The 21201-nt window shown below is 33.8% G+C and overlaps 4 protein-coding genes across 15 annotated transcripts in view; 1 reads left to right on the forward strand and 3 right to left on the reverse strand.

Annotated features, from left to right (window-relative positions):
• Window positions 1-11879, reverse strand: part of smog (G-protein coupled receptor 158 smog) — a 119951-nt gene extending 108072 nt beyond the window's left edge. For 2 of the 10 annotated variants that reach the window (XM_017630825.1, XM_017630810.1), the window contains exons 1-2: window positions 11260-11878; window positions 9898-10599 (exon numbers count right to left, since the gene is read on the reverse strand). The gene's annotated coding sequence lies outside the window, so the exon portion shown is untranslated. Of the gene's footprint in view, window positions 1-9875; window positions 10600-11259 lie in introns of all 10 variants that reach the window. The other 8 variants (XM_017630768.1, XM_017630775.1, XM_017630750.1 and 5 more) reach the window with 8 other exon arrangements.
• A 77-nt stretch (window positions 11880-11956) lies between these two features.
• Mon1 (vacuolar fusion protein MON1 homolog) lies at window positions 11957-15522 on the reverse strand. Of its 3 annotated transcripts, none has more exons than XR_001849086.1 (6): window positions 14506-15522; window positions 14293-14444; window positions 14015-14216; window positions 13234-13947; window positions 12057-12200; window positions 11957-11988 (listed from the first exon to the last, which is right to left on the reverse strand). XR_001849086.1 is itself a non-coding variant. In XM_017630847.1 (4 exons), exons 1-4 carry the CDS (start codon window positions 15144-15146, stop codon window positions 13308-13310), a joined length of 1635 nt encoding a protein of 544 aa, XP_017486336.1. In that variant the 5' UTR covers window positions 15147-15522; the 3' UTR covers window positions 12240-13307. The 3 variants fall into 3 exon arrangements, 1 of the variants encoding a protein (XP_017486336.1); XR_001849085.1 differs by having other exon boundaries at window positions 11958-12200; window positions 14506-15206; window positions 15258-15522; XM_017630847.1 differs by lacking the exons at window positions 11957-11988; window positions 12057-12200 and having other exon boundaries at window positions 12240-13947.
• Window positions 15523-16399: 877 nt separating this feature from the next.
• mRpS2 (mitochondrial ribosomal protein S2) lies at window positions 16400-17487 on the forward strand. The gene is made up of 2 exons (XM_017630901.1): window positions 16400-16487; window positions 16544-17487. The coding sequence occupies exons 1-2, from the start codon at window positions 16400-16402 to the stop codon at window positions 17332-17334; spliced, it is 879 nt and encodes a 292-aa protein (XP_017486390.1). The 3' UTR covers window positions 17335-17487.
• A 21-nt stretch (window positions 17488-17508) lies between these two features.
• LOC108374853 (uncharacterized) lies at window positions 17509-19072 on the reverse strand. Its single transcript, XM_017630891.1, has one exon. It carries the CDS (start codon window positions 18856-18858, stop codon window positions 17563-17565), a length of 1296 nt encoding a protein of 431 aa, XP_017486380.1. The 5' UTR covers window positions 18859-19072; the 3' UTR covers window positions 17509-17562.
• Window positions 19073-21201: the final 2129 nt, after the last annotated feature.

Below are 21201 nucleotides of genomic sequence, written 5' to 3' on the forward strand. Positions count from 1 at the left end.
ATATGCCAATTTTTTTTTTTTGTATACATACATACATACGCCCAGCCGGTTTAGCAGGAAAGAGCAACAAACATACTCACTCACAAACTTTTTCATCGCTAATATTACAAGGATGTTCCTCTTAGTCCTAGCAATGTGTATAATTTAACAAATACATACATACGTAAGCTTGCTTACGTTTGCTATTTTTATACTTTTCACGTCATCTGACGTTGCTACTTTATGGTGTAGTAGATATTTACTATATAACTACGAGTATGTACATATATTGAAAAAACAAGTGGGTTTGTACGTACATACTTACATACATACATATCAGGGAAGCCAACTCGTGGGGCAAAAAAATTCTAAAACGAAAAATTTTAGACACTTGAAACTGGCACTTTATTATAATAGAATTGAGTGGGCTACAAAACGGCATACTCAAAACCTTTCTAGAAAATCGAATTAATAAGCTCGAAATTTTTAGGAAACTTTGTTGAATTTTTTTCAAATATTTATTGCACAAAGTTTCAAGCTTCAATTTATATGGTATTTGTTAAAGAATGAACTATATTTTTTATAAAAAAAAATAACTCCATAAAAATACTTGGTGCAACTAAAATTTTTTCGACCAGTGTATGTACGTAAGTATTATATAAACACTTTTTATTATTTATTTGTTAACTAACTTTATAAAAGTTTGGTTTGGTTTACGAATACCTATATTAATAAAATAAACAAAATACATTCAATTTTTGTGTTTTTTTTTGTAACTAAGGAGATATCAATGGGTGGGAAATTTTACGAAATTTCGGGAAAATTCGGGGAATTTCATTATCGAAATCGGAGAATTCTCAAAAATGTGTTGGCTACCCTAATACATATATACAAGAAGCTTTTTAGTAGTAGTATGCATACATATGTATGTATGTATGTAGCTACTCGTTTACACAAATATGCCTACTCATATCTTTTATAACCGTTAAGTGTGTTGCACTCGAAATTTCACGTCACACCGTCTTTTATGCGTAATTTTATTATTATTACCTACTCGTATATGTATTATGTGTCGTGTGAAAACATATTTGGATTTCTTTACAAGTATATTTTTACACGCGTGTCCTTTTGTAGTAGACTCTAGAAAAGTTGCATGCCACAATGACAGGTGTGTAGTGTATGCATATAAATTTATTATGTGTATGTACATATGTAAGCACAGACATATGTACATATGTTTAAGGATATGCTAATGCGTTATGCACATGTATGTATAGCGAAAATGGTTTTACGGTCTAAAATTGTTAGATGAAAATGTTCGCCTACCTGAAATAGCTCATGGAGGAACCGACGACATGCGATGATTAGTATGCTAAATAAATATACATTGTAGATGCCTATATATATGAACATATTATGTATATATACATGAACATATGTATGTGTGTATAATTTTGCACACAAGTTTAGTATGAAGATATGTATGCATGTGTGTGTTTTAACGACCGTTTTGTAGTGCTGATATAACTCAATATTCTGACCGCTATTTGCGTAATATTTTTGTTTAGCTCATGTATTTTTTTTTTCAAATTTGTGCGCATGTATGTGTTGGAATGCGTTCTCATTTTACTACCCACCCCTTTCCAATATACATACATATGTAGTATATCATGGCTTTAGGTCATTTCTTCGGGTCGATTTTTATTTGTTGACAACTCGTGCACAATTCCTTATTTGCATAGAGATGGATAAAAGTTTCTAGCAAATTAGATTTTCTGGCTTTCGCATTGCTCCGAAATATGACTTTTCATCTTAACGCTTTTGTTCTTATTGTGCTTATATTATTTAACATACGAATATTATACATATTAGACATATGTATGCACACATGTCTATCGATACATACATAAAAAAAAAAATATTCCGACGAATTGATAACATCCTCCTTTTTTTGAAGTCGGTTAAAAATTGTGTTTCCTTTTTGCACTGAGAGGATGTGGATGGGATTGTTTTTAAACATAATTTGTGTCTGTTGGAAGATTATACAGATCTAAATTAAGTGAAATTAAAAACTATATGTATAAGTATGTATGTATATATTTTTTTAACAATAAACACTAAAAATTTAAAGAAAATAAATTAAAAACGGAAAAATTAATAAAATTAGTTTCTTAAAAATTAAATATCACAAAAAAAAAATATTTTTTTCTTTTGAAGACAACAAAATCTAAAAGTTGTATTAAAAAAATAAATTAAAAGAAAAAATAAAGAAGTTTCTAAAAATTAAATGAAATTAAAATATATATATATATATGTACAAGCAAAAATAAATGAAAATACAAATAAATAAATTTTAAAAAAGAAGAAAAAATCCGTTGCCTGAGGACTCCAACCACGAATCGCTCGAATTGTATGCCAGCGCTTTGCTCAATCGGCCAATGCGACCGATTTCTGACTGCCCTAGGGGTAAATATAGAGCGACAAAATATTCAGGGGTAAGCTTTAGAGGGAAGAAAATGCTTCTAGAGGAAACTCAAAAGGAAGGAAGGGGTAATCCTTTGTATGTATGTAGTATGTAAACACTATAATATAAAAAAGGCATATCTTAAAATTCAGCCACCAATGCCAACGCAAAGCTATGTATCGAAAAATTCAGTGCAATGTAGAGTAAAAATATGGGTGCCACATTAAAGAGAAAATTATGTAAAATTAATATGTTTGGTTTTTTTTCATTGATTTAAGCTAACAAAGTTAGAAGGAAGAAAATCGAGGATACATATAGTAGTCTTTGGTATGTATTTATTTCTAAAATAATTAATCAATTTTTTAAATAAGATTTTCAATACCTATTCGTCCTTGTGTAAAAAAAATGAAATTATTATTTTTTTTAGTTGATACCCATATGGCCATTCTACATTGCAGTGAATTTTTTAAATACTTTTTTTCAATCAATAACATCTTTGAAATTTCAAAAAATCGGAACATCAGAGAGAGAGAAAAACTAAAAACACAGTTTTAATAATATTTGGCCCCTTTTTCGCGAATATTATATTATATATTTTTGTGTGTAGAATTGATTGTCGAACGGTGGTACGAATTCAAAATTTTAAATAAAATAATTGCTCCTTTCCATAACAATGAAATGTTATTTATACAAAAAAATGCAAAGGAATTTTACTAAGGTACTAGTATTAGGGGTATTCAGGCGTTAATGCGAAATGCATTGCACTGGTGCGAAATGCGAAATTGCGAAGCTTCGTCAACAGAAACACAGCTGAAAATCTCGCATCAGTCATTGCATTTCACTCTTTACCAATCATAAGAAAATTCAATGACTGATGCGAGGTTTTCGGCTGTTTGTTGTTGATAAAATTCTGTATTTTCACATTTCGCACCATTGCAATTGCATTTCGCATTAACACCTGAATACTCCTATTACATTATAGTCAGTAAAAAAGTGCGAATTTTAAATTTTTCGTATTATTAGGGAAAATGATAGTTGACTTGACTGTTGTCAACTGAAAAAGTATATGATTAAGAATTCATCCATTTTAAAAAAAAAGTTTTTCTTATTTTTAGAATTGACAACTGTCGACTGTCTAACTTTTAATTTGACATAAAATTCATGAACAACATGCCTCCAAACCTAATGAGTGGCATTTTAAAAAAGATTTGCTTATTTTTAGAATTGACAGTCCATTTGTCAGTTGTCAACTGTCAAATCTTTAATTTTGCACAAAATTCGTGGCCAGCACCTTTAAAAGCATATTGAGTGGCATTTTTAAAAAGTTTTTTTTTTTTAAATGTGCATTTGATTTCACCTGTCAACTGTCAAACTATAAATTTTATAGCATATTCGTATTTACCATGATAAAAATATGATCGTATGCTTATAAAAAAAACAGGGCGCTTTTTTAAAAAAAAAAAAAACAATATTCTGATCCGATTCGGCTGGCAGCCGCGACTTTGAAAACACAATTTTGTTAAAAATTTTCATTCCTGGAAAATAATAATTTATTTTCCATATCCACCTATTTAGCTCGCTATAAGCACAAATTTTTCAAACCAGTCGCAGAAGAAAGTATTAAAAATGAATTACAAAAACTAAAATCGAAAAACGCTGATGAAGTTACAGATTCCCCAAATTCTGCCAATAGAATGAGAATGAAGAATTATTTTTAAAAAGCTTTAGAAAACCTGACACATCTGGTTGGGTTTGTTAGCGCTGTTTAAACGACGATCTCGCCGTTATGCTAAAGTCGAATTGTTTCTAAAACATACTTGACAGCCGCATTCGCAACATCCCTAGTATGTATACACTAGGCTGGTCCCTACAAAATCACACATATCACATATAAGTTCAGATTCCTCTATAGAGACTCAAACAATTTTTTTTTTCATTTGATACCCAAAATCGATACTAATAAAGGCGAAGATATCTAAATTCTGGTACCGATTTTCGTCGGTTAAGACATCTTCAAAGGGTAATCTGAGCTTTGACCGCTGTGAGGCACACCTTAACCGACTCCAATCGGTTTATATGTCATATCTTCGACTATAATAGCATCGACGTAAGGATTGGGGCTTAAGAAATCTTATGTAAAAATTTGCTTCCTACATATGAGGACTACCCTAATATATACGTAAAATAGCATACATATCGATAGTCCTTTGCAATAACGACACAACTGAAAGCTCAAAAACCCCCTACTGAACCATGTATATAATCCTTGTCTAAACGATATCTAATCCTAACTAAATCTTTATAAAGCGGTCAGATTAAAGATTTTGTAAGGATTATACATGGATTAAACAAGTATTAATGGCAAGTGCTTAGGAGTTTTTTTTAAGTTTTGAGTTATGTCTTTAATGCAGAGGACCAGAGATATACACAAGTACATATTTACGACGAATGACTCAACGGGGCTTCGCGGGGGGCAATAAAAATGCCTATGTGCTTATAAATCATTCCGTCATGACTCAGTCAATGAAGGCATTTCCCAACTTTTTTATGAAATTTTTTGGTTCGTTCATCTTTTTCGTACGCCACGGAGCATACATACATCTTTACACCACATATGTACTTATGTATGTATACATTAGGGTGGTCCAAAACTGCATTTGGGGGGAGTAAAGTCAGAATTTGTATGCTCTCACCACCCCTATTTTTTTATTTTGAAATCAAAAAAAATTTAGAGGTCGCTCAAAGCGCTTAAAGTGCCAATGTATTTTTTTTCGTAGAAATGGTATACAATTCCTGAAAGGCAATATAATTCGATCGGAAAACTTTGTTTCTCTTCAGGAGGTTCCTAGTAATAATAATACCCAATTAATAATACCCAATTATTTGGCTAACAAATTTTTCATAGTAACTATATTTTATAGGTCCGCCAAAACCCCCAGTAAATGCAACGGGGGGATAAATACAAAATCTTTAGTATTAAAAATTGGTTAAATAAAAAATTGGGTAATGTTATCGGAAGTATCCTGAAGAGAACCAGAGTTTTCCGAACGAAAAATATTGATTTTCAAGAATTCGATCCCATTTCTACGAAAAGTTTCTCGACCTCTTAATATTTCTTGATTTCTAAATAAAAAAATATGGGTATACTTTTTCTCGATATAGAACAATCCTAGGGGGTGAGAGCATTAATATTCCGACTTTACTTGTTTTAGACCACCCTCATATACATACATACATATGTACATATATCTACGCTTGCATGTGCAAACATATATGTATATGTATGGTCACGGATTAAGCGCAATTGAAAAATGGAAATGCCAATAAAATTCCAATAAATTCCAACACGAAAAGCCAGTCAACTATTTGCGGCGCATTAAAGCGCAGACCGAAATAATCATAGCCGTTACCCCAGTCACGGCATTTACATATGTACATAAGTATACATATATGTACATATGTATGTATGTAAGTATAAACTGCAAGTAGGTGGGAAGTCCTGCATAAAAACTGGCGCATAAGCTGGCGCAAAGCCGTCGTGTACTCGTCCAATGGGGAGGTGGTAGAAATTGTGAAATTATTAAATTGAGAAATATTCAGGCATATGGCCATAAGCGTACGTTTTCGTGTCTACCTGCGCTTGCACAAACAAACAGTCTGCTATAATTGGAGCATTATTCACGACTTTCCGCACATTTTCTTTGGCTTTTCAAAAGCCGCACAAAAATGCCTAGAATGTATGTATGTACTAATTATGTATATACATAGCTGCGTGTATGCGCTGAATGTACTGCGAGCGCTTAATTTCCAATTATTAAATGACAACAACATTCTATGGGGGAACCACGAATGGCAGCAAAATGACGAGGACATTGAGTAATGATGGGAAATTGATAAATATACATACATATGTATGTATGTACACTAGACTGTACCAGAAAAAAAAGTTCACCGTACGCCCCTGAGTCTTACAAGTATTTTTGCAAGGCAATTTCGAAAAAAAATTGTTTGTTGGCCTAACGTAGGGGTCGCAAAATGTAGGTGTCGCCGAAAAAAAAATCGATATTTCCGGTGAAATTTTTTTGTGAGCTATATTTCATTCTCAATACATCCGACCCGAAAATGTACCAGCTCAGTCTGGCGAAGGCCGATCCGCCGCAAAGAAAATACTCTATACTATCCTCATCCTCCAAGCAAAATATAGTATGTGATTCGTCGATGACACCAATGTACTGAGGGCCAGAAGGCATTCAAAAACGGCCAAAAGTCAATTTTAAAATTTTAATTTTTTATGCTGATAGCCAAAATACACAGTATTCAAGGTAACTGTTAGTAAAATATTATAGAAATTGCCTCAATTTGTGGTCACAATTTTATTTTGACTAAAATAGTTGTATTTGAAATTTACAAGTCCGGCGTATAGTAAAATTCAATTTTCTTTGCAGAAAATATTAAATATTTTCCTCTTGTCTTTTGTTTTTTATTAATAAGATGCAGTGAAAGAAAAAAAAAACATAGAAAAACATAAAATTTTAGTTTTCCGAGTTGCTGAGATAAGTTCCGAGATGATGAGGACATAACTGACGATTCACCCACACTTGAATTTTATCTAAGAGAAGCATTCAACCACGTTAATTTAATGAAATAAAAAAAAAAATACTTAAAAAATAAAAAATAAATAAACAAAAACAAATCAAATATAAAAAGAAATATACAAAATCGAAGTATAAATTCGTAATTGGTAAAAAAAATATAAAAAAACAAAAGTTAACAAAATTACAAAAAATAAAAATCAAAATCAAAAGTCTAAATTCGTAATTCAAAAAAAATATATAAAATGAAAAATAACAAAAAAGGTAGAAAAATTGTGAATATAAAAACAAAAGCAAAAAAGAAAAAATATATATACCAAAAAATTAAAAAAGTGGTCTAAGTCCGTAGTGTAGCCTCCTTTTGGTGGGCTTCGGAAAGTACATTTTATATAGGCTGACTAAAGGCGTATTTTTTTGCCGGTCGTATCGGATTTGCCCTTTCGAATTTTTGAAATCTAACTTCAAATTCGTGATCAGTGAGGCCAAAAATCATAGAATAACAAGTTTCAAACCAATCCGTTTACTTTTCACAATATTGTCCTCCATATTGGATCCGGCATTTTGAATTTTTAAAATCTAACATCAAAACCCCCTGTAGCAAGTTTTAAGCCATTCCGATAATAATTCGAATATTGGCCACTTTTTATCGATTGCTGGCCCATAGTGCAATGGTGACCACACATACATACATACAAATGTATCCACATGGACTTTATCCCGTAATTAGTCCAATCAGGGCTCGTAGCTTACCCCTTCTCTGTCTAAAAAGGAATTTAGCCACCACCCTATCCATTTAATTTTTCTCTTTTAAACTAATTTTTTCTTTCCTTTTTAACTTAATTTTTAGATTATATTGTTTTAGAAAGGAAAATATATTTTTTTTATTTCATTAAATTTTTAGAAACTTATTTTATTATGTTATTGCTTTTAGAAGAAAAATTTTTTTTTTACCTTTTTTTAATTTTTTTCTTCTTTAATTTAACTTTGTTTTAATTGTTAGATATTATTTCAAAAATAAAATTTTTTATATCATGTATCTAATATTTATTATGTGTATATCGCTAGATTAGAGTGAAAAGTTGGTAAGTCCCAATTTAAAAATTTTAGAGAGGAAAACAACTTTTTTTGTCGCCATTTGTTTCAAGTATACCAAATTTGGCGGTTTAAAGCAAAGCAAAACTCCATACGAATAAGAGCAACACTCCCACTAAAACTCTTTGGGGAATTTACAACAACAATATCTTTATTAAATGATTTCGCACTATTTTGGTCTTATCGAATTTTCGGAGTCTCTTTTGGACTTAGCAAGTTTTCCTTTCATTGAATATAAACGAGAGAATATAAAAGAAGTACCTGTATCCTTTGCGAAATGGTGTATTTTTAATTTCTCTAGCGTCCTGTATCAAAACATGAGTTTTCAATTATAAGATTATGTTACTTTAAAAAGAAAAATGTTATTTTTTTAATTTAATGATATTATTTTATTTTTTTTTTTTAATTTTTAGATTCTATTGTTTTAAAAATATTTTTTTTTTTATTATTCATTTAATTTTTAGAAACCTAATTAATTGAAGGGTTTCACTTTTCAATTGAATTTTATTTTACAAAATTTTTAGTTTTTATTCTTTTAAAAAGTTTCACGTATTTTTTTAATTCATTTTGGTTTTAGAAAACTTATTGCTAAAAAACAAATCCTATGAGTACAAATCCACAACAAGCTTTTCAGGCTTTCAGTAATAGCTGAATTGTGTAGCTGAAAGCCTGAAAAGCGGCTAACGCCTGAAAATCTTGTTGTGGAGTTGTACTCTAAGACCTCCTCGTCGGCAGATCTTGCAATAAGTCTTTCGAAAGACAGAAGAGAGCTTTCAGGATAATTTCCAGAATTCACAATTGTCAAACAAAAGACTTTTGTCTTTCGAAAAGCTGTGTTGAGTTGAAGGACAATCACCAACATTGCTCTGTAAATATAGCTTAATTTTCATCCTTATCTTTAGATACCTTTATTTTTTCGCTGTTTTTATTTTAGCCTTTATCCTTTCTTTAATTTACATATTCATTTATCCTAAATCTTACCCTAGTCGTCTAACACGATTCTTAAGGAGTTCGGTATCAATAATAAGGCATACATTTAGGAGGCATTTCCGTACCCACCATTTCCGTTGAATTCGCATGTTGATTTTTTACCTCTGATCCAATACTTTTCGTGTAAAATCCTGTAAAAATGTCGAAACAGCAAAATTACTCGCTGAAGTGAGAGTAAAAAGTGAGTAACAACAAAAAGTACGGGAACAAAAAAGCTTTTTTTTCCAGTAAAAACGTCAACCAGTGATCGCTTGACACTTTTCAGGATTTTACCAGGCGAAAAAGTTCGGGTAAAATCTTGAAACTTCATTCTCTACACAACTCTCCTAACTTCTCTGTAACTTCCTGCAAGTTCGTGTAAAAACCTGTAAGTTCATGGAGTAGTGGAGCAGAGCAAACTATTAAGCTTTTAATTCACTACCGCCGCTAAAGAAGTTTCACTTCAAAAACGCATCTGATCTTATGACCGAAACATGGCTTAACCAACCCTGAGGAACTAATGGGAATTGATATAAGCCGTCGGTTCGCGCATTTCAAAGAATGAGTGGAGGTTATTATTCAAAATTACAAGATACCAGAAAATACAACCTCTACAATGTCCAAGTGGAACAACCATCTTAACCTGACCCTACCTAAACTGTGAAACCTATAGACTATGTTGAATTAAAACAAAAATCGAACATTTAAATATAAAGTAGCGTATGTGGTGTAACGCAAGTGTACATAGTATTATTTAGTTATGTATGTATATTACATACATATAACTTGTCTATTTCCTACCTCTTGCTTTAATGTGCCATATGCGACCTTAAACAAACTTCATTGAATGCTCTGCAAAGCACTCGAGTATCGCCGAGCCTATCTGAATTCTTGTATACGGTTTAAAAGGTAACGCTTAAGCTCCAAAAAGTGATTGGCACTAAATTAAATTTCACAATTTTCACAAAATGAGAGATTCTCACACAAAAGTCCTCTTCAATGAGGATATGGCCTTTATTATATTACACTGAATCTTTGAATGTAGCATGCGTTTGTCGTACACGCACAAAATACACTCTTTTAATCTTTTTTTTCATTTATTTTTTCCTTCGCACTTCGCAGTTGGCTAACAGGTTTCATAATCCAAACAGATTATGCATCTTTCACACTTCCTGAAGTCAACATCCGATGGGCTAATAAAGCCGGTTGTACATATGCGCACTTATATCCGGTTGCATGCGTGCGTGCGTATGTGTGTATTTTCACACGCGCACACACACATTAATACTTGTGAGAAAACTTAAGCTCAAATATAATGTACACACTTATGCACACCCGTAGGTGTATTTCTAAGGGAAATTTGTTGTTGTACACTCGTCAGCGCTGCAAACTTGAACTCCACGTTTTAACGAAGAGAGAAGAAATGTAATTCGATATGGCGCTGGAGAATAGGCGAACAATGTTCCAAAAAGGACACGCGTACAAATACAATCAAAGAAAAAGCTAAAAGGAAGTAGCAAATCAGCGAAATAGGTAAAACACACGCGGCATTCTAGTGAGTACACTCGAAAATGTATAAATTTATTTATGTATAAAGTACAGGCAGGTACATTCGCAAATCTAAAGCGCACCACAACAACGCGTAATAAATTAGAAATGTACGTCGAGTAGAATGGCGCGCGCCGTTGAAGCGTAAAATCGAAAAGGTAGCAAGCATGAACCGGTGACGAACGACGACGACGACACGGCGCACAGAGAAAGCAGCCACAAACGAACGAGACAAAGCGCGCGGCACAACACGCAATTTCGAAAAAAGAGAGAAGCACATAAAGTTCGAAAATTAGCGCTAATAGACGACGATGGTCATTCCAAGAAGTTGTGGCAAAAAAAAGAAGAAGCGGCGTCAAAGATAGACACAAGAAATTTTCATAAGCAAGCAGCTTAAAATGAACGCATCAAGTCCAGATTGAAGAGGTGTCTAAGCAATTGTGGTGGCAGCAAAAGTGGCGACGCATCGGAGGTGAACCTTAGCCACACATCTGTGTGGATATAGGCAAGTATGTACTATGTAGCGGATACGCGAGGCGTGATGAGGACACGCTATTTTAAGCTACAGCTTATGAGCGCTTAATTTCATTTTTTTTAATTAAAATAATTTTTTACTTTTCGGTATATATGTATGTAACTTTGCTATTCTATTTCGCACTTTGACTTTGTGCTGCTTTTTACAAAGTGTGCATGTGCACTCGTCGCTGGTGCAAAGTCCAGTGTCTGCTGTCTACTTTCGTAGATACTTAATTTGGTAGCTGGATTTTTTTTTTTTTTTTTAACCCACGTCGCGCTGTTGCTTAGGACTTTCTGTACAACGCCTATAAGTATGCACACATCTTAGTGGACCGCAGCATACACTTTTTAATGCACATCAAAATACACAATTGTTTAAAATATATAAACAATTTATTTTTAATTTGCCAAATAAACTTTTTTTGCTTGTGTATAATTTGTATTTATCTTTATTATTATTTTTTTTTTAATTTCAACGCTGCAGCGTCTATTAAATGCCAACTACGACAACCGTACGCGCGTATATCCTTAACTCAACTGAGACAACACTAATGTGTCTATGGAATTTTGCGCAGTTCCAGCTGCGGGAGCAGACAAAGCAACGAGTGTTTGTGCTTTCCAATTTCGAACATCCTACAAACCACCCTCTTATGAGCATGGAGAGCACAAAAAAAGAGTGCCATGAGACATAAGGGATGCTTCGATAGCGGCTGGGAAAGTTTTGAAAAGGTGTAAAGCTTTTGTTTGACAAGTTTTCTTTTGGCAGCTGGTTCAATGTGGTATGCCACCAAAGAGTGTAGTATGGTAGGCAGCATTAAAACATGTTTTCTGAGAAAATTTATTTGTTTTTTTTTTTTAAGACGTGTACTAGGTATGTAAATTCGAGAATTACTTACCCATAATTCTGTTTGATTTACCTAAACTTGGTATTGAGTTTTGACTTGCTTACGAGATTTTCAACTTTTCAAGTGCGTTTTCGATTTTTAAAATCCACTCGTCTCGCTCTAATAAAAATGAAGAGTTTTGAATTGTAATCATGCCTGTAAAGATTTCAAAAATCAAATACCACGCTAAATGCTCAGAAGAGAAGAAAACCAAAAAATACAAATAAATTCGTTTAAGTTAAATAAAGCAAAATAAAATATGTAAAATAGGATTTGTTCCCAAATTTTTAGTCGCATAGCGAGTGAAAAATCAAACTGTAGATGGAATATGAGTACTTTAACGCTATTTAATGAACATCATTGCGTTTTTAAAAAATTTTTAATTTCGTTTATATTGTTAACATTCGTAAATGTTGCTTAATATAGCTTTGCTTACTTGTAAGCTTGCTGTAGGCTATTTTATTTAGATTATTATATCATTTTGCAACAAAACAATCAACGTTTTTTAACTATTATGTATTTACATATGTATATGATAAAATTAAATCAGCATCAGCACTGCAAAATGTACAAAATGCGAACTAATTAATAGAAAGAAAAACATTTTTAAATTAGTAAATCTAGTATGCATGTATGTGGCCATGAAAATAATAACTCTTTTACACGTCGAGCACTAACCAACAAAAAAATCTGAGCGACATTTTTTCGAAATTTTCATTTTGATGCGAAAATGCTCATAGAGCATCGAGATGCATTTCTACATCAAAAAGAAAATTTTGGAAAAACTCTCATACATAAATTGCTCCGAGTTTCGGGTTGTTTTAAAATGAATGGAGTGAAAATCCTTGGCTGGATTCAAATACGGGCCACGGCTGCATAGACCCGTTTGTCGTGGAAAAACTTGTATCCTTTGCAGTGATGACGCCGAAATGTAGATATGGATTTAATTTTAAAACCTTTTAAGCATGGCATAAAAGAACATTTTTTTATTCTGTCTTGTAATCAATTTAATTTACTTTAAACTTTTTAGTTATAATTTAACGCAAGCCAATAATACTTACAAACTTATGCAACGAGCACACACAGCTTCATTAATCGCTATATTTTTTACAATATTCTTCTTTTTTTCAATTCTATAATACACACATTTCGCTTCATTCGTGTAGGAAAGAGTACGTCGTTTATTTACCTATTTACTTAGTAATTTCACTATTGCCTTTTCTACATTTCGGCGCTTAACATTTGGCGGAGCAACCACCAATCTCAGAAAGTTGGATGATTTCGTATGAAAAATATATCATATTCCTTTTCGATCCACTTAATCAACTTGTCTACGTTTTTTATGACCGCGCACTTATCTACAAGCGGTTCAAAAACTGCATAAAGCTCATAGGCAGCTGTCACCCAAGCGAGCACCACTTCACGATCGTGCACCTCGTAAATTAACTTTAGCGGTCGCGAGCTATTATGTATGCGATGCAGTAAATCACAGTATATGCCTTCCAAGCGTTCAAATTCACTCAACGTAGAGTAAGGAGGCGCCAATTCTGAACAGAGTAGCTGCGCCGCCGCTTTGGGTTTATAAAGGAAGTGCCGTAGTTCGGGTATGCCAATAGCTGTCAAATTTAAACCACCATTAGTGGGTTTCTCAATTTCTTTACTTATCGCTTCGAGACATTTCGAAGAACGAAGTTTTTCAGTTATACGTCTTTTAGCATCGGAGAGGGTGAAGAACACATTGGGGTCGACGGAGAGTAATAGAAGGCATGCCTGACAATCATCAGTGAGATACGAAACATGCGCATACAAATAACCATTCATATCGAATTTCGGCAAGCAGATAGGTGTCCAATTTTCCGAAGCCTTAAAAGACTCTGAGCACTCGATAAGATTAAAAATTAACCTGCAGTTGAAGAGGAAAATATGTTTGCTAATCAACTGAAAGTTTTGGTATGTATGCCTTTTCTTACCGCAAGTCTGCTGGATGTATAGAATATTTTTTCATGCGCACCAGCGAAATTAATTTGTTATTTGCTATGAGCACCGCAAATACTAAATCCTTAATTTTTGAGCAATTGCTTTGTATGGCGCTGACGATATTCGAACGCACAGTTGTAGATAATGGCATTACACGTATGGAGTTCGTTAGGAAGGTGAATACATTATTCGTCACTATTATTAGGAAAGATAATTTTAGATATTTTGTTTTTTTGGTTATTAAAATTCCTATTGTAATGGAAAAACTTACCGCGCTTATTACTGCTATCATTTGAGAGCAAATGATATATTAGTCGCTCACTACCTGCAAGCGAGCGCCGTAGATCGAAATTTTTACGCTTTTCAAAAATGCGCGTAACATGTTTGTAGGTGAGTGTTGATAAAATCTGATTGTAGACATCACTACAATTTTGAAATAATTATTAAATTTATATTTAGTTTCTCCTTAGTAATTCTCGCTCACCTCAGTTGATGCTGCAGCTGTGGCACACTCATATTTGTGCGCGACGCAGCGACCAGTATGAGCGTATTCCGCGTAAGAAATACAAATTTTATGCCATTCGCATGTATGGACGTAATAGCATCTTGACCATGTTGCACAAAGCTAACCAAAGCTTGTATGACGCCAAATAGTGTCGCTAATTTATCTTCATTGCCGTGCAACGAATATATGGGTTTTCCTGCCTCGCTTAAAATGAATATGTGCTTCTTCTGTCCACACCACACACTATCATGCATATAGTCATCTTGCACTTCATAGTCTTCATCAGCATTCACATTGACCGCGCTTAAAGAGCTTGAAATTTCCCCAGATACGGTGCTGGTACTATTGCTGATGGGTAGCGATTCGGCGGATGTCGACTTATGTACATTGGGAGGAGCATTGGAATTGGAATTTTTGCTGATACTGTCACTTTCGCCATTGGCTGTAAGACCTTCACGTATCACATTTATGACGCTTGGACCTGGCTCGCTTGCCTCACGCTCTGTGTCGTGGAAATAGTCACTGTCATCCAATTGAGGTTCACATTCAGCATCTGAGTACTCAGAGTTCGATTGCACGGACGCTGCGTCCGAGTAATTTGTGGGTGGTTCGACATCCATGCTTGTTTTCTTCGAAACAACGCTTCCAAGTCTCCGCGAAAGTTCCAAACGGATTGAGGACTTGTAAGAGAAGACTTATTATTACATCAAAACAAATTATATGCTTTTTACATAATATTTAACACCAATTCGTCGTTTATAAATTGATTTTCAACAAAATTCCACTAGTTTGTTTTGCTGCATTTATTAGAGATGCAAAAACATTGATGACACTATAATAATAGTTGGCGCAGCTATCGATAGTTGTTGGGCAATATCGGCTGGTCGGCTGAATCCACCGTAGGTCGATATTTCGCAAGGGCAGTGTTGCCGTTCTGCACCTAAAGCGGCAGTTTTTAAGCGCTAATAGTTTTTGACCCGAATTTTTGAAAACTTTGATTTTTTTACCCTTTTCCCAATTTATGTGCGACTTTTGCCACTTTTCAGAGATTTTTTTTATGAAGTATTAACAGCACCATGCTATTAAAAAATATTTCCTTCTGTAAGTACTAAAAAATGCATTACTTAAAACTTTTAAAGGAATACAACTCCCCTTGCAGCAACTAGAATAAGGTTTTTTGTTGAAAAATAAGTAGTTTATATTTAGCTAGCATCTATTATAGCACGAAAAATTGTAGTTGAAACGAAAGTTTATGAAAAGGAATTGTGGAGTGACAACAGTGTGGTAAGCACCACTGAGGGCTCCAGCAATCGACTCTGTGTATACTGACGGCGTTCAAGTGTAAGTTCTGCGTTCTTGACTAATTTCACCTTTTAGTGATAGAAGGATAAATTGATTGTTTGGTAAATAATTGCTTAAAATTGTTTATTATTTAACTTATATGGCCAGTTACATTTCATTCTTACCTATTCGTAGCAAAATCAACCACGCCTGTTACTACGTTCATAAGTAAGCTATTTGCAAATAAAAATAATTTTAAAATACCTAACGCTCTATATATTCGATGGTGAAAAATTCTTTTTTAATATTGCCTGATTATAAAAATGCAATAATATGACGATCGCAAAAGAAAATAAAGTTAAAAATGGTAACGTCTTGATTATAAAAAGCCAAAAAAATTATCATCAAAAAAGTAAATACAACTTATAATGGCGGCGTCTTGCGCTTATTTGCAAATAGTACCACTAATCAATACTTATTTGCGTGACTTAGTTATTTGCAAATAATACGTGCGTATAAACGTAGTATATGTGAGGTCTTTTTATCTTTTTTCCACAAAAACTACACTTCTGGCAACCTATTTTTTAAACAGATGTTTTGCGTCAAAGGCGGTGTGATTTCCAGCGAGTTGGGTTATAAGCAGAAACAGGGCAAGATGTTACAAAACTCATTAAAATCTGGTAAATTTGTAACTAATTACATTAAAAAGCTGAATTAAACAATACTTTATTTATAGCTACTCGTTTTTTAAACTTGCGCAATGCTTGCGCCATTCCAAAGCGCTTTCAACAAACTCAAACTGCAGCAGATGCAACCGCCACAGAACCTGAAAACATCGCCGATATCGAGGATCGTATTCTGAAGCACCCCGACTATTTCCAAGTGCATAACCTGTTTACCGTACGTGATCTTTTCAATGCACGAGTACACTATGGTCATAAAGAGGGATCATTGGACGACCGAATGCGCCCCTACATATATGGCAGTCGCCTGGGCCATCTTATCTTTGATTTGGATATAACAGCTTCACATCTACGTGATGCTCTGAATATAGCTGCGCATATTGCTTTCCGAGATGGCATTATATTATTTTTTAATCGAAATGCCCTCAATGCACATCTGGTAGAGAAAAAAGCTATGGAAGCGGGTGAATTTTCACACACCCGTTTCTGGCGAGGGGGTATTTTCACTAATGCTAATGTACAGTTTGGAGCAGTAACCCGTTTGCCAGATTTGTGTATCTTTTTGAATACCCAAAATAATATATTGACGCAGCATGTAGCAGTGCGTGATGCGGCGAAAATGGCTATACCCACTATTGGTATTGTGGACAGTAATAGCAATCCCAATTTGATCACATATCCGGTGCCAGGTAACGATGACTCGCCAGCCGCTGTTGAATTATACTGTAATCTTTTCAAAGCAGCCATACTACGAGGCAAGGCGAAACGACGCGAGCTTCTTGGAGAAACTGTAGACGGCGGTAACGTTGAATCGACGGTATCACAACATGCAAACCAAAATTAATAAGTATCTAAGTTCTTGTTGCAAAAGGCAATAAAATGTTGTTTTTTATGCTTAAAGGAAAACTTACATTTATTAAACCACTTTTCGTGCAATTTATAGCTAAAGAAAATAGTACTACACAGACGTTAATTAAAATCAATCTTGTACAATTCATTAATCTTCTTATAATTACCATCACAACAAATTTTTAAATGTTTTTATCATGATAATTACTACATACACAAATGTCTAAGATTTTGTCTGTGCCAAATCTGCTGTCGGATTCCAAATACCACCAGATACGAACCCTCCCATTATGGTCGCTGGACGGAGTGATGGGTTATCATTCTGTGTATAACTAGTGTTCCCTATACCCCGATATGTTGAAGCATTCCAGCCCGAGCTTTTATTTGGTTGAACTGCACTTTCAGTTGATCCGCTGCTGATGCCATTTTTAACGTACTTTATTTGTTGTTCGACTCGTGCCGACCGTTGTGACACACGTGCATTCAACATGTCTTTATGAGCGTTTACTGCCTCATACGCACGGTCGAAACGCTCGCGCTCCTTTTCATCCAATTCTTCATACTTCTTTTTGCCCAGCCGTTGCACCACTCTCTTGGCATTTGCAAACTCGCGATTCTTAAAAGGCTTCATGGCTTGACGATATTCGCGCCACAAGCGTTGCTTCTCCTCACGAGACTCGGGCGTTATTGCTTGCATAGGTGGTGGGGCTTGAGGCTTTAATATCCAATTGGATTTGGGTTTGTCATTTTTATTCGAAATATTACGAGGCCTTTGAATATAAATTTGCGGGTTCATTTTATCTTCTTGGCTAGGTATTGTATTTTTTTCTGAGGTTATTGGTGTTTTTAGGATTTTTGATAAATGCTCTTTGTGTGATACTTTATCTGTCGTAGTTGTATTTGAATGTCCTGATCTTGGTTTGACACGCGTTGAGGGACGCTTTTGTGAAGATAACCGACTATTAAAGTGTCCAGATTGGTTTATGCGCAAACCCTGCGGATTTAGACGAGGCATTCGAGGCATGGGTGGAAACATTGGTTGCATTAGGGGTCCAGATGACCATTGCTCCTGTTGAAAAAACTCGTCAAAAGACTGGGGCTGTGCAAGGGGGGGCATTATAGGTGGTATCATGGCATCTTGAAAGAAATTCCGACCGCTTCGTTGATTTTGACGTTGGGAAAACGCATTGAAATTTGGAAAATTTTGTTGCTGACTTCTAAAGAAAAGCTTGTTATTGTTTTGATTTTGTTGCAAGTTTTCTAATGACCCATTAGTATTGCGTTGATTATGCCATTTTGGACCAATAGGGTTTCTGCCCATCGGAGTTATTGAAGTTTTACGATCTTCCGCTGCATCTTTCATTTGCTTCCAATCATTAAACGACATAGTTACTTTAATTGGTGGCAGGATTGCCTTTTCATCTTGTTTCTTCGCAGATTGTGGCGCATCTTCCAATGAAGCATTTTCACATTGCTTTCGCAAACTTTCTTCGTCTTCGTCGGTAACAGTTGATGCCATTGCTGGTAATCGACGTATTATTAATGAGGAAAGAAAATTTTACACCGTGTTGGTCTTCTTTTTTCGCGTTTGTTGTAACTTTCGTTAATTTCTGCTGTCAACTCTGCTGTTTTTGGACAATACAATTTTTATAAAATTACAATACAAATACACAAGAAAATGCAAAAATTGTTGGGTAAATAAGCAAAAAAAATTGTACGGTCGTTGACAGCTGATAGCTGATACAAAATGCAGCCCTTTGTAGGGTCCTGGGATATTATACTTCCGTACTGTACTTCCGGTGGGGCATTTTGTCCGAAATTTGGTCCCATAAAAAGGTTTGTTCCATGATACAAAAAACAAGGTAGTTCCATTGTCACTTTTTCGTCGCCATATTAACCACCTGACAATTAAGCAGATTGCAGAGAACGTATATTTATAGAGAAGGTCCAAGAACTGTGAATGCCACATTTTTCGAGCCAACTAAACTGGCGAAGCGCATTTTAAGAGCGACAAATATTTGGAATACTTAACAGCGAAAGCAAAATACAAAGCAGAAAAGAAGAATGTTAACAGAGCTAAATCTCACGAGAGCATTTGGAATGTTAATTAAACATGAATATTGAAGATTTTTGTGATATTTTGGGAAAATTTTCAAATAGAAAACCCAAGTAAAAGAAATTAAATTTTTGTTCAATGATTTGTACAAGTAACATGAAATTAAATCGAAAATAGTATATAACATTCCCGATTTTTGTGATATTTTATTAATAATTGCAAATAGAAAAGTCCCATGTGTTTGTGTTTTTTTGTGAAAATATTTTTTATAAACAAAATCCTTTTCCCCGGTGATTTCCACAAATATCGTGAAAATAAATCGAAAATGTTATATAGAAGTTTTTGATTTTTGTAATATTTTGTTAGATTTTCAATTATAAAACTTTATTGGTATTAGATTTTTTTTTGTAAATAGAGTTTTTAGGGTAAAAAATAATTTCTTCTCGGTGATTTGTACACACAACGTTAAAATAAATCGAAAATATTATATAACATTTTCCAATTTTTGTGTTATTTTCAAGTAAAAAACTGTATTGGTATTGGACTAAAAAAAAAACTTGTGAAAAGAATTATTTTCCTTTTTTTTTGTAGAGATCTCACAAAACTAAGTCGAAAGTCTGTATGAATTTTTTCCATATTTTCGATATTTATGGAAATAATTCAGTTCTTAATTGTTTTCGACTTAAAAACTTTTTTTAAAAATACTAATAATCTGAAAACGTCGGATTTAACCAACAATTAGTAAAAATCTCGCTAATCTAAGCCGAAAATATTTAAGAAATTTTTCAATGTTTTCAATATTTATGGAAATAATGCAGTTTTCAAATCTTTTCTAATAAAGTGGTGCAAGCAGTTGCCATTGGATGGGTGGCAGCTTCGCTACTCATGTACATATTTGTCCCCCACATTGTCACTTACATATCTAATAATTAATTAATAAACCTAAATTTATAAAGCACATATTTGTAAACTTCATTTCATTACCTATTTCTGCTACCAAATTTTTCATGCATCCAAAAAGCCAAACAAATGAAAATGTAAGTATGTATGCATTTATAAATGTACATATGTACAAACATATATACGATTGTTCTGCTTTCGTCTTCCCCTCGCCGCTTCCATCTGCACAAATTATTCAATTTCTGCGAATCGGCACCAGATTGGCACGTGCGCGAAACCATTAACCCCATGTTTGCGAAATATTTACATTTTCGCATAAGTTTGCATTTAATAAAGCAATACTCGTACATTTTGTGTGGTGAATAATATTAATTAATTTAAAATTCTGCATATAACCATGTTCTCGACGATACATGTAACTTTCATAAAGATTAAACATAAAAATTGTGCTTCATTAACAGTTGCAACCAGCTGAAAGCAAAAAAACTATGTCCGCTAAAAGGGTTAAAAACCAACTGGAATTGACATTTTTTACACGCATACATGCATACATTCATATACACATGTACAGTGGAATAGCACTAACTTGGACATTGCATTGCTTGTACTTTGATGTGTTTGAATCTTTTTATGGTACTGAAGATTTGGTTACGGATGAAAAAAATTTAAAATAATCTGTGGATATATATAAATATATTTTTATAAACTCTTAGAGGTATAGAAATTTTCAATATTAAAAAATAAATAAAATAATTTTTTTGTATATATGTAAATTTTGTTCAAGGCACATTGACCCACCTGTACAAAAATTGTGGCGCGGCATGGACAAAAATTTTACAATTTCGGACCGAAAAATATGAAAACGAGCTAAGTTGCCACGTTACATCTGTGAACTTCCGATAAAAC

This window comes from Rhagoletis zephyria, unplaced genomic scaffold (genome assembly GCF_001687245.7).
Source record: "Rhagoletis zephyria isolate East Lansing unplaced genomic scaffold, Rhagoletis_zephyria_1.1 Rzeph_scaffold_00091, whole genome shotgun sequence".
NCBI classification, from domain to species: domain Eukaryota; kingdom Metazoa; phylum Arthropoda; class Insecta; order Diptera; family Tephritidae; genus Rhagoletis; species Rhagoletis zephyria.

Bases quoted from the DNA above. Each gene is read 5' to 3' on its own strand.
- Mon1 (XM_017630847.1), bottom strand. From the start codon at position 15,146: ATGGATGTCGAACCACCCACAAATTACTCGGACGCAGCGTCCGTGCAA. The intron at 14,217-14,292 runs GTAAGTTTTTCC...TCCTAATAATAG, and splicing joins TGATAGCAGTAATAAGCGCG to TGACGAATAATGTATTCACC. The intron at 13,948-14,014 runs GTAAGAAAAGGC...CTTCAACTGCAG, and splicing joins ATACATCCAGCAGACTTGCG to GTTAATTTTTAATCTTATCG.
- mRpS2 (XM_017630901.1), top strand. From the start codon at position 16,400: ATGTTTTGCGTCAAAGGCGGTGTGATTTCCAGCGAGTTGGGTTATAAG. The intron at 16,488-16,543 runs GTAAATTTGTAA...CTTTATTTATAG, and splicing joins ACAAAACTCATTAAAATCTG to CTACTCGTTTTTTAAACTTG.
- LOC108374853 (XM_017630891.1), bottom strand. From the start codon at position 18,858: ATGGCATCAACTGTTACCGACGAAGACGAAGAAAGTTTGCGAAAGCAA.